This window comes from Ictidomys tridecemlineatus, chromosome 10, assembly GCF_052094955.1.
Source record: "Ictidomys tridecemlineatus isolate mIctTri1 chromosome 10, mIctTri1.hap1, whole genome shotgun sequence".
In the NCBI taxonomy this organism is placed as follows: Eukaryota; Metazoa; Chordata; class Mammalia; order Rodentia; family Sciuridae; genus Ictidomys; species Ictidomys tridecemlineatus.
The window spans coordinates 117,885,233-117,897,484 of record NC_135486.1 but is presented as its reverse complement, the minus strand read 5'-3'; the positions used below and the strand labels follow the sequence as shown (position 1 = coordinate 117,897,484).

The following is a 12,252-nucleotide window of genomic DNA, read 5'->3' as shown; positions in this document are numbered from 1 at the left end:
GAACCCCTAAGCTGGACTCCTGCCTCCACTCTGCTCCCACTGAGCTCATTTCCGACTGAGTCTCTGCTTGAAAAATCCAGGTGCGCTTCTGGCTTCCTCTGGGCCCTTGGCTTTCTTGAACCATTCTCCCTCCAGACGGCTCTTTCTCCCTAACAGTGCCTTCTGGGTTTCTGCTGCCTCTTCCTCAGCCTGTCCTGCCCTGGCTCCCTTTTCCTCTTGCTCTGGGGCAAATGCTGGGCCTTGCTCTGGGGGAAGCCCCTTCAGCCTCTCTGCTAAGGACCTCCTCCTCCATGTCTATCTCTGCTTCTCCCTAGAGCTATATACAACCACATGGGCCGCCCTGACACCTCCTTCCAGATGTTCTCCAGCTCCCTTGAATTTGTGGTGACTTGAGCTGGTCCTCTCTGTTCTTGGGACAGGAGCCATCACCCAAACTTGTGTGGGCTTGAAGCAGATATCTTCAGCCCTTTCCCACATCCCACTGCCCTGTGCTACCTCTTTCTGAGGCCTGGCCAGTTGACTAAGCCTTTTCCTGTCAGCCATCCCCTGGTCCATAAAACATCACCTTTCCATCTACTCTAGCATTTGCCTTCTGTGTCCCTGCCAGCTGCTTCTCAAACTGACCTGTGTGATCGAATAACTTGGGGTGCTTCAAAAAAATCTTCATGCCCTGATCCAGCCTGAACGACTCAGATCAGAATCCCAGGTGTGATGCTTAGACACTGGCAGTTTTGAAAGTGCTTTCAACATTCAGCCAAGGTCAAGAACTCTAATAGAAGCTTTCAGCTGTGAATAACGTGTAGCTGGGGCTCGGATTAGTTCCAATCAGAGGTTTTGCTTTATTTTCTGGTACTGAGGATGGAAGCCAGGATCTCATACAAGCTAGGTAAGTGCTCTGCTGCCGAATTATACTCAGCCAGAGGTTCTTAAACTTTACTGTGCAACAGAATCAACTAGGGAGTTTGTTAAAATACAGATTGCTGGGCCTCACCTCTAAGTTTCCCAGTAGCAGGTCAAGGATGGAGTTTAAGAATGTGCATGTCTGGTACTCCTGGACCACACTTTGAGAACCACTATCTATGTGTTTTTTTTTTTTTAATTTTAATTTGTTACATATGACAACAGAAAGCATTACAATTCATAATACACACATAGAGCACAATTTTTCATATCTCTGGTTGTACATGAAAACCACTATTTAAATAATGAGGAATCTGATTACTTTGTCTAACACATGCTTGCCCCTGTGGAGGCCAGCCTTCTGAGCACATGTTCAAGGTGCAACTTCCCCCAGCCTCCTTTCTCCACAGTCTCCCTCCCTTCATATTACAAGCGGTTATGAGTCTTTTTGGGTCTTGGGCTGCAGCATCCTACTTTGCCCTCACAAGGCATTATCCTCCCACAAGGGAGGCAGGTTGAGACTCCTTCCCTACCCAGAATTCCCTCCCTCCCTCTGCCTCACCTCTCCATATGCTGACGCTTGAAGTTACAGCTTGACTGTACAGGTCAGCCAAGGCCCCCTGTCCTTGGCATCCTCTCCCTGATCCACCTAGCTTTGTGTCCATGGCTTCCAAATGGGCTACAGCATATGAGGGTTAGCACAAGGCTTCATGGGAGGAGTGTGGATCTTGGAGCACAGCAGAACTAGGTCTGACTCGGGATTCTCTCCCTACTTCCTTGTTGATCTGGGGCAAGTTACTTGACCTGATCCTGTTATTTTTTTCCTGAGTCTGATTAAAACTAAATTATTTCATAACATCACCTATTTTTTTGTGGGGGGGTAGTACTGGGTATCAAACCCAAGGAGGGATTCATGCATGCCAGACATGCACTCTAGCACTGAGCTACATCCACAGCTCTGACATCACCTGTCTTAAAAGCCACTGCTGTGAACGGATTTTGTAGCCTTGCCTGAGCTGTACAAAGAGGGCTGCTCTTGCTTTTCTTTGTCCCATATTCATGAACAAGTTCCCAGGTTCTCTCCCTATTTGTGCCACCTTGGGAACATCACCCGACTTCATATAGTCTGTCTGCTAATCAGTGGAGACAACGTGGGATTAAAGAAACCCAAAATTGCTGGATCAATAAATGTCCCATGCAATATGCTTTTAAAAGTTAAAGCTTGGCCTCTAGATGGTGGCGAAAGATGGTGGTTCATGGCCATGCCTACACTTCTAAATAGCAAGTCAGGGAAGAAAAGCCCCAGGAGGCTCTGAACACCCGTCTCCTGGCACTCCCCACCCCACTGCCCACAACTGAGTCAATGTCAGTTCCCTGCAAAGGACAAAAGGGAAGGAAATGAAGCTGCTCCATTTGCCTTCTGACTGGATCTGTTTCCTCACCCGAGACTGCGAGACTGCGGCTGTGTCTGTCAGTCAGCCTGTGGTAACCTGTCTCCTCAGAGGGTCCTTATAAATTAAAGCTGCAGGGCTTGGATGGTGAGGAAAGGCAGCTCCCTGGTGGAGATGGAAATATTAGAAGCTGGAATACTGATCCTGGTACTTCAATTTGCTCTGGGCTGTGGGGCTAGGAGTCCAAGGAGTATGACCATACTGGGAATATCCCCTTTCCAGCCATGCAGGTCTAATCCAAATTCTCTCAGTCTTTTTTGTCCTTTTTGGCAAAATCTGAAAAAAACCTCTGTAGATTATTGTATCAGTGTCAAGTTCCTGGTTGTGATCTTCTACTACAGTTTTGCGAAATGTTACTATTGGATGAAACTGAGTGGAAATGTCCTTGGGACCTCTTCATTTTTTCAACTACCTGTTGATTCTATAATTATTATTATTATTATTATATTTTGATTAAGAAGCTTTCAGAGGCTGGGGGTGCTCAGTGCTTGTCTAGCATATGTGAGGCCCTGGGTTCAATCCCCAACACTGTAAAAAATAAAATCTGCTTTTCAACTTCCTTTCCCCTCCCCAGGCCATCCCCAGCCCAGGCTCTTTTCAACTCCTTATATCCTTGCAGCTACTTCCGGGTTTCTCTTTTTGTCTTTACACATCCAGAGAATCCAGACATGGATTTTGCCCCACTGCCTCCTGTGATCCCACATGCTGGATGGAGCTGGCAGTTGAGGCCTTGCAGACTTTTGGACCTTGTCTGCCATCTTTTTATCGTGTTCATGCCCTGCCTCTCTACAACATCCCTGTTCTTCAGGTCTTTGCTAGGATGCTCCCCGCTCCGATGCCAGGACTACCCTTCTGCCCCTTCAGTAACAGCAAGAGCCCATCTAACTTTCACCTGTTGCAAAGAAGACTCTCCCACGAGTCAAATGCGAATAAAGGCCCTGCTCTGCTTCCTTGAAAGGATCCAGTGTGGCAAGGTCAGAATAAGCCTTTAATAAACTTTTATCAGCAAGTTACTCAAGATAGGAATGACGAGGACCTGCAGATCTCACTACCTGCACCCTCAGCATCTGCACGACCTCCGCAGCCCGACGCCCGCGGATCACCAGGGTCCGCCCTCAGGACACGCCCACACCTGGCACCGCCTCGCAAGAAGCACCCAAGGCCAGGCCCCGCCCTTCGATTGGGCGCGCTAATGGATAGGCCACGCCCCTCGAGGTGCCCTCCAACCGCCTGGAGGAAGGGGCTCCAGGCCCTCCAACGGCCAGACCCCGCCCCTCAAAAGCTTTCAACGGGCAGGCCCCGCCTCTCCGGGAACCGCCAACCGCCAGGCCCCTCCCCTCGAGGAGCGCTAACGGCCAGGCCCCGCCCCCGCGTGCGCGGAGACGTGCGGGCGCCAGCGTAGTCGGCGGCTGAGGTGGCAGCGTGCGGGCGACATGGAGCTGCCTCAGATGCCGGAGCTGATGGGGCTGTCCCTGTTGGTCGGACTGCTGGCCCTGATGGCCACGGCGGCGGTAGCGCGGGGGTGGCTGCGCGCCGAGGAGGAGAGGGGCGGCCGGCCGGTCCGTAAGTAGGGCCTGGCGGGGAGGGGCCGCGCGCCGGGTGTCCGCGTGGGGCGGCCGGCGGCTTGGGCCGGCGCAGGCCGGGGATCCTAGGCCTCAGTTTCTCCCGTGGTGAAATGAGCCTCCTCCCAGAGGCTGGGCACCGCGTTGGCGGGCCGGCTGCACCCCAGGGCAGGGCTTGTTGGGACCAGGGCCCTGTGCCGCGGCCCTCTGGCAGGACAAGGCCACGTTGCTTTGGTCACCCTAGTCGTCAGGAGAGCTGCAAACTCCGGAACGTGCTGTGCTGGGGGGAAAAAAAAACGGAGAACGGGCGTTCGTTCTTAAGCACTCTCTATTAGTTTTGCGACCTACGGCAACGTGGATCGGGCTGGTAGACTTTGGGATCTTTTCCTTTAATGAGTCCAGTAAGGAATTGTGGCGCACTCCTGCAATCCCAGCGACTTGGGAGGCTGAAGCAGGAGGATCGCAAGTTCAAAGCTAGCCTCAGCAGTTTGGCGAGGCCCTAAGCAACTCAGCGAGGCCCTGTCTCAAAATTAAAAAAAAAAAAGTGCATCTAAAAATGTACATCTAAAATGTAAATATAAATACCCTAAGAATGCACGCGAAAAAAAATTGTGTAATAAATGCCACAGATGGGGTCAGTCCTGGAAAACAGAAAAAAAAAAAAAAAAAAAGAGGGAGAATGGCCAGCCCTGCTTTTCTGGAGGGGGTGGTAGTCAATGAAATCTTTGCTGAGAGTAGGAAACCCAGGAGAGGGCTAGGGGTTCTTTTGTTATCTCTTTTGATGCTGGGATGGAGCCCAAGGCAAGCACTCTGCAACTGAGCTACAGCCCCAGTCAGTGGTGTAGGGTTCTGAAGGATAGTTGTGTAGGAAGAGTTTGCCAGGAGGCTAAGAATGGCAGACATTCCTTCCAATGGCAAAACTCATAAAGGCAGTGAATTCCAAAACAGCATTTGTTGTGCTCAAAGGTCAGGTGGGGCTTATTAGACAAGGCTGGAAAGGTAAGCAGAGCCAGATTGTGACCATCTTTGTGTGCAAGGCTTAGGAGGTATGTTTCCTGTATGAATGGGGGGACATCTGCCACCATCTAGCACATGCCAGCTTTGTGCCTAGCCTGATTCTCTAACATATTATGTAAACTGACTGGCACCATTCCTGGCACAGGGTAGATAGATGCTTAAAACATGTTACTCTTTGAGTTCTTTCTGAGATTTCCTTGGGTCTTTAATGCATGTGTTGGGTGCTCTTGGCTTGTCATCCAGTTCTCCTAGTCTCTCTTTAAGCCCAGATCAGTTAAGTCACTTATCCAAGATTCAAGCCTCCAGATTTGGTTGTGCACATTATTTCCTGTATAGGAATATCTGGCCAAGAATCCACACTACACTGGCTGTGCTATGAGCCCACTCAGCTATTTCAGCCCAGAGAGGGTGCCTTGGTGCCTTTTCTAATTTGCACTGAGGTGCTCTATGAACTAAAAGCAAGTAGCCTTCTCAAGGTCACTCAGTAGTAGACACAGAATCCACACCCAGGTCTAATTCCAAAGCCTTTGTTTTTGCCCGTTACACATATAATATTTCTCTCTTCTCGAGGACAAGAGCCATATCTGGTCCTCTCTTGCTGCTCTTCTCAGTGCCTAGTCAGTTGTAGGTAGTTAGTAAGTGCTTACAGATGAGTGAATGATGACTTGAGCCTTCCTAATAGGCCAGAAAGCAAATGGAACCAAGAAGTCAGGATCCAAGAAGCAGAAACAGAGTCAGCGGATTCGCAAGGAGAAGCCTCAACAACATAGCTTCACTCACCGTCTCCTGGCTGCAGCGCTGAAGGTACATGAGTACTCATTAGTGCCCACACATGAAGACTCAGACCCTTGCAGACTTTTTCCTTTGTACTGATCAATGCGCATTGTAGGCCTCTCTGCCTCTGAAAAGTCATTGAGCATGTCTCATCTTAGCCTTTCTTATTCCAGCAATAGGGGTCCATAGTCATGGCTCCAGGTTAGGCTTCCTTGTTCCTCTGGGAGGCTCCCATTCACACTTACTCCAACCCGTCCCCTAGAGCCACAGCGGAAACATATCTTGCATGGACTTTAGCAGCAATGGCAAGTATCTGGCCACCTGTGCAGATGATCGCACAGTCCGCATCTGGAGCACCAAGGACTTCCTCCAGCGGGAGCACCGCAGCATGAGAGCCAACGTGGAGCTGGATCACGCCACCTTGGTGCGCTTCAGCCCTGACTGCAGGTGGGACAGGATGGGACCTCAGGTTTGCTTGTAGAAGCCTCACCCCAGGTTTATAGCTTTCCCATATCTGGTGGGAGTAGTGAAAGGTCTCCGTGGGGTGGCAGAAAGAGAGCATCCAGATAGTTTGGGCACTGCCTGGGCTTCCTGGAGGGCTATGTTGTTACATAGCTTGGAAGCAGAGTAGGGGAAATAATTCCATCCAGCAAATGCCAAAACCTGGCTTCTAGTCGAGTCTTGGAAGCTCTCAGAGAAATTAAAGGAAGCCAAAGCTGTGATATTCCTGTACTGGGGATTGAATTTGGGGTGCTCTTCCACCAAGCTACGTTCCCAACCTTTTTATTTATTTATTTTGATATTAGGTCTTGCAAAGTTGCCCAGGCTGGTCTTAAGCTTGAGATCTTCCTCCTTCAGCCTCCCAAGTAGCTGGAATTATAGGTTTTGCCACCATGGCCAGCTTTTGAATAGTTTTTGTCATCGTTGTCGTCATCTTTTTTTTTTTTTTTTTGTACTGGCAATTAAGGGGCACTTACCACTGAGTCACATCCCCAGGCTTTCTTTGTTTTATTTCAAGACAGTCTCTTACTAAGTCCATAGGCCTTGCTGAGTTGCTGAGGTTGGTCTTAGCTTCCCATGTTGCTGGGAATACTGGTGTTGTACCACCATGTCTGGCTTGAGATTTTGAAACGGGTTACATTATAAGGCTAGACTTACAAGGCACGAGGGGAGATCTTGAGTTTCCCCAGGGCCTGGAACACATAGGCTTCTGGGTCTAGATGAGGGAGAGACTTATGTGTTATCTGTCTCTAGAGCCTTCATTGTTTGGCTGGCCAATGGGGACACTCTCCGTGTCTTCAAGATGACCAAGAGAGAAGATGGGGGATTTACCTTCACAGCCACCCCAGAGGACTTCCCTAAAAAGCACAAGGCACCTGTCATCAACATTGGCATTGCTGACACAGGTAAAAGGCGTTCAGAGGTGGAACTTGCCCAAGGCATGAAAAACTAAAATGTCCACAGTTACATTTGCTGAATGACTTAATGCTGCCTGGGAGTTTTGTCAGTCTCAGTGTGACCAAGGAGCTCTGACTCCAAGCAGCCAGGTTCTGTGCTCCCCTTTAGTCCTGAGAGTCACAGCAAGGGGGTAGGGAAGAGCTGTACAGGTCTTGCCTGTGGCCACCCTTGGCCTGGGAGGAGAACATTGATGCTTTGGGCAGCAGAGGCTTTTAAAATGTCTCTTCGAGAATGACAGTTGGATCAGATCATTGACTTCAGCTCATGTCATTCCCCTCCCTCTCAGGGAAGTTCATCATGACAGCCTCCAGTGACACAACTGTCCTCATCTGGAATCTGAAAGGTCAGGTTCTGTCTACCATCAACACCAACCAGATGAACAATACCTATGCTGCTATATCCCCTTGCAGCAGGTGAGCCTGGGAAGGGCCAAGGCATCTGGGTGGGAGAGGTTGAGACAAGTCAGTCACAACACAGAGAGGTGGCTTTGTGGTGGGGGGAGAGCACACGGAGGAGTCGGAACTCTGGGTGCAAGTCTCAGCTCTCCCAATGTTGCCGTGGTATATGAGATTTCATGTAAGCTACCACTGTCCTTAATTTGTGTTTCTTCATCTCTTGAGTTTAAAGGGCAGAGTGAGGGCTCTACATATCTTAAAGCAAGCTGTGAGGATAAACTGAAGTCATGTATACAAAAACACTTTTTTAAAAAAAATTTTTTTGTTTGTGCATTATAATTATACATAATGGTGGAATTTGTTGGTATACATTAGTACATGCAAGCCATCTAATTTGGCCAAAATCATTCAGAAAAGCACTTTTAAAAGGTACTTTGTGCTGTGTGCAGTGGTGCATGCCTGAAATGACAGTGACTGAGAAGGCTGAGACAGGTTCACAAGTTCAAGGCCAGCCTTAGCAATTTAGCGAGGCCCTAAGCAACTTGGTGAAACTCCATCTCAGTAAAAAATGAAGAGGGCTGTGCATGTAGCTCAGTGGTAAATTGTTCCTGTTTTTTTTTTGTTTTGTTTTGTTTTGTTTTTTAAAGATGCTGCTGTACTCAGTGGCTTCGGAGGCTGAGGCAGAGTTCAAAGCCAGCCTCAGCAACTTAGCGAGGTGCTAAGCAACTCAGTGAGACTCTGTCTCTAAATTTAAAAATATTTAAAAAAGACTAGCATGTGGCTCAGTGGTTAAGTGCCCCTGGATTCAGTTTCCAGTACAAAAAAGTTATTTGTGCCTAGGCGGGGTTGTAGAGGGCTTGTCCAGCATGCACAGGCCCTGGGTTCCATCCCCAGCACCACAGAAAAATTTAAAAGTATCTTCAGAGAAGCTGTGTAAGGGGTTTGCAGGAACAAGGTGCCTATAAAATTGTTTCAAAGGAACCTGGGTTGTGTGGCAGGTTTGTGGCCACATGTGGTTTCACCCCAGATGTGAAGGTCTGGGAAGTCTGCTTTGGAAAGAAGGGGGACTTCCAGGAGGTCGTGCGAGCCTTTGAACTGAAGGGCCACACTGCAGCTGTCCACTCCTTCGCTTTCTCCAACGACTCGCGGAGGTGAGTGAGTGAATGTGCCCTCATTGGTGTCTTAGCAGTGGCTCCTGGCAGCCAAAGCAAGCCCTCCCACCTGCCTGAGCTGCGGCTCTGAAGGGAAAGCAGACTTGCCTTCCTAGCTGAGGTCCCTCTGGCTCCCCAGGGGCCTCCCTGCCAGAGGGAGCTGGGGCTCAAGCTGTGATTTCCCATGTTACAGGATGGCCTCTGTCTCCAAGGATGGTACATGGAAATTGTGGGATACAGATGTGGAATACAAGAAGCAGCAGGATCCCTACCTGCTGAGGACAGGACGCTTTGAAGAGGCTAGCACCATGCAGTGCCGCCTGGCTCTCTCCCCTGACACCCACGTCTTGGCCTTGGCCAGCGGCACTAGTATTCATCTCTATAATACCCGGCGGGGCGAGAAGGAGGAATGCTTTGAGCAGGTCCATGGGGAGTGTATCACGGACTTATCCTTCGACATCACTGGCCGCTTTCTGGCCTCCTGTGGGGATCGGGCAGTGCGGCTTTTCCACAATACCCCTGGCCACCGAGCAGTAGTGGAGGAGATGCAGGGCCTCCTGAAGCGGGCCTCCACTGAGAGCACTCGCCAGAGGCTGCAGCAGCAACTAACCCAGGCCCAGGAGGCCCTGAGGAGCCTGGGAGCCCTGAAGAAGTGACTGGCTCAGGAAGGGTCTGGCCTGCTTCCCCACTACTTCCACTTTGATTCCCAGGTGCTCCTGGGTGGAAACCCTCCAAAGGGGGTCTTGGTGTTCTTGCTGGTGGCCCCTCTTTTTCCCATTGAAACTGCTCTTGTCCACTTGGATCTCTCTCTCTCCTTACTGGTTTTGACTTCTGGACTGAAGAGCAAGGTGCTTTTCTTTCTCCCAGGCCCAAGGGGTGGAATCTCTCTTCACCCAGCACTGAGGAGTGTGATCTTTGACCTTGTGACAGCATACTCTGACACCCAGGAAGTTTGTAAACGTAGAGATGAACCCTGGAATGTTGCAGCACTATTATGGGGGTGAGCTGAGCTGTGTTCTGAGCCCCAGGAAGATGAGCCTTCACCTGGGCCAGGTTACCAGCTCCATCGAGAAGTAATGAAGGTGCTGCTTTCTGGGCTTTGGTTTTCTTATTTGTAAAATGCAGAGTAATGCTCTCTGTTGCCTCCTTGCAAACATGAGGCTAAGGAAGTATAAGTTCCCTACATTTGGAAGAAAAGTGAAAAAGAATAATATTGTCCGATGTCATTAACTGTTCAGTAAAAGTGGGACTCAAAAGAGTGTGGTTTGAAACCAAATTAGAAACATTCCTATGTAGCAAAGTTTTACGGGACTTGGTCATACATTTGGAGTCTGGTTCAGTTTCATGTTGTGTGGAAGAGCAGTCTGATCCTAGGCAGGGACGTGCCACTCTGGAGAAGTCACATCCTGTCTGAGGAGACCTCTTTTCAGGTCATCACATGTTTGAGTGCCTCCTCTGGCCAGCCCGGCTAGGTACGGAGGATAAATGTTGACTGAGGTCAGGGAACTAAGAGACATGTCTATAAGAGCTGCTTTTTAATTCATGGCTACAGTAGACTGTTGTAAAAGTCAAGGCGAGAGAGAGAACTGAGCCATGACAGAGGTGACTGGTATGAGGGTGAATGGATAGATTGATAAGAAATTGGGTCTTTCAAAGTTTGAATCTGGGGGCATAAGGACTGCTTGCATATGGGAAGTGAGGGAGATTAGGAATCTAGGCACAATGTCTTCATCCAGAATCAGTCTTGATCTCTAAAACCAGGGCGTCCGGTGGTCCTAGTGTTCTCTAGATGTTAGAACAGGTCACAACCTCGAAGTTGCCCTTGACTGCTCCCTTTTCATTACCACCTCCCACCCCCACTGCTCCATCCACCCTTAAGGAAGTTCCTTGACATGCTCAGTCTGCTGCCTCTCTCCATCTTTTCTGTTACCATCCTGGTCCTAGCCACTGTCACCTATTGGACCTCATAGTACAGCTTGCAATTGGTTTCCCAGTTGGGTTCCCTGCTTCTTCTGTTGCCTTAGTCACCTTTCTACCCAGCAGAGTGATCTTCTGAAAATGTAAAGCAGACCACCTTACTCCCTAGTTAAAACCCTTCAAAAGCTTCCCCTTGCTTTTTGAACAAAATCCTAAAATTCTCACCACGAAGCCATGTGACCTGGCCCCTTCCTTCTCTGTGATCTTTCTTTACTGCTCTCAGCCACCTGGTCTTGCTGTTCTTGAATGAGCTGAACTGTCTATAGCAGCCAGTGCCTCCTGTCTGTGCTGGTCCCTCTGTGTGGAAGCGTCTTTCTTTCCTATTGGCAGGAATTGTCATAATTCAGTTCTTCAGTTCTTGGTTTCTTTTGCCTCCCAGAGAATCCCCCTCCCTGACCACCCCATCTGAAGTAGCCCTTTCCACCAATCATATCACATCCGTCACTTTAGCTTAGTTTCTTTGTTCTCTGTTACTTGATGCTATCTGAAATTATCTTGTTTGGATATTTGTTTGCTTCAGGGGTTTCCATTTCAGTTCTTTTGGATGTCAAATAACCAACATGTCAGTGTCTGAGGCCAGTCCTCTGGGTTTGAGACGATAGGAAATGGTGGAGGCTGCAGGGAGATGAGGGCATATGCCCTGGTTGTGGGGCAGCAGGTGACTACTACCTATTATTGTTGAAGGATCTAGCACATGTTGCCTGTTTCAGAGAAGCTAGGCTTTGGCAATGTACTAAAAAATAAAAACACGAAAATTAAGAACTGTATGGACCACACAAAACACTGAGGTGACCAGATGCAGGCCACTTGTCTCTCGTCAGCGTGTGGACTGTAGGACCCACTGCAGTGTGAACTGCACAGGGACAAAATCCTTGTCTGTCTTCTTTGTTCTGGGTCCTGAGCACAGTAGCTAGGACTAAGTAAGCCTTCAATAAATGTTGCACTCAGAATAGGGGCAACTGGTGGGTGGACACCTTGGTATATTCTCGTTCTTACACTTGTATGGTTTTATGTTCCCGATAACAGACTTCTGACTCATGTGCACATGGGGCTGGTGAATATTTACTTTTGACTGCCAGAAGATTGAGACTAAAAAACTCTTTGCACACCTGTTTTGAGAAGCAGCTCTGGCATTACTCCCATAGTACACCCAAGAGGAAGTGACCGTAGAATGTTGAGTTACTGAAGTCAGAAGTCTCAGTTCCCGTTTCTGCTGGGGCCTGAAGCAGGTAGATCACTTGACCTCTGGGTTTGTTTTTTCATCTGTAAAATGGGAATAAATCCTATCATGCCCACTTGCCATGTTGTGAGTTTCTAATGAGTGAAAACACTACAAAAGGTCAAACTTTCTGGGGCCAGACAGCTCCACTCAGTAAAGATGCAGCTGCTTCTCTTGCAACCAGGAAGTGTCTGGATCCTAATGTAGAGGGGAGGCTGCCCAGTTGCTTTTTAGCAAGACTTGGGTGCAGGCAGCATTACTATTTTTAAATTACTGTTTTAACTTTGGTGGGTTCTAAATTTTTTCAAAATAAAGTGTTTGGAAAATATATATTTTTTTGAAGTTGGA

General features: G+C 48.9%; 1 protein-coding gene across 2 annotated transcripts; it reads left to right on the top strand.

Moving 5' to 3' along the window:
* Nucleotides 1–3,532: 3,532 nt before the first annotated feature.
* Tbl2 (transducin beta like 2) lies at nt 3,533–11,980 on the top strand. Of its 2 annotated transcripts, XM_005328522.5 has the most exons (7): nt 3,533–3,914; nt 5,613–5,734; nt 5,967–6,151; nt 6,959–7,110; nt 7,449–7,575; nt 8,556–8,708; nt 8,902–11,980. In XM_005328522.5, the coding sequence occupies exons 1-7, from the start codon at nt 3,785–3,787 to the stop codon at nt 9,362–9,364; spliced, it is 1,332 nt and encodes a 443-aa protein (XP_005328579.1). In that variant the 5' UTR covers nt 3,533–3,784; the 3' UTR covers nt 9,365–11,980. The 2 variants fall into 2 exon arrangements, with proteins under 2 accessions (XP_005328579.1, XP_040132602.1); XM_040276668.2 differs by lacking the exons at nt 3,533–3,914; nt 5,613–5,734 and having other exon boundaries at nt 5,991–6,128.
* Nucleotides 11,981–12,252: the final 272 nt, after the last annotated feature.

What these genes read in the sequence shown, in the direction of transcription:
- Tbl2 (XM_005328522.5), top strand. Translation starts at nt 3,785, where the DNA reads ATGGAGCTGCCTCAGATGCCGGAGCTGATGGGGCTGTCCCTGTTGGTC. An exon ending in GAGGGGCGGCCGGCCGGTCC is followed by an intron (nt 3,915 to 5,612) that starts GTAAGTAGGGCC and finishes CCTTCCTAATAG; the next exon opens with GCCAGAAAGCAAATGGAACC. An exon ending in TTCTCCAACGACTCGCGGAG is followed by an intron (nt 8,709 to 8,901) that starts GTGAGTGAGTGA and finishes CCCATGTTACAG; the next exon opens with GATGGCCTCTGTCTCCAAGG.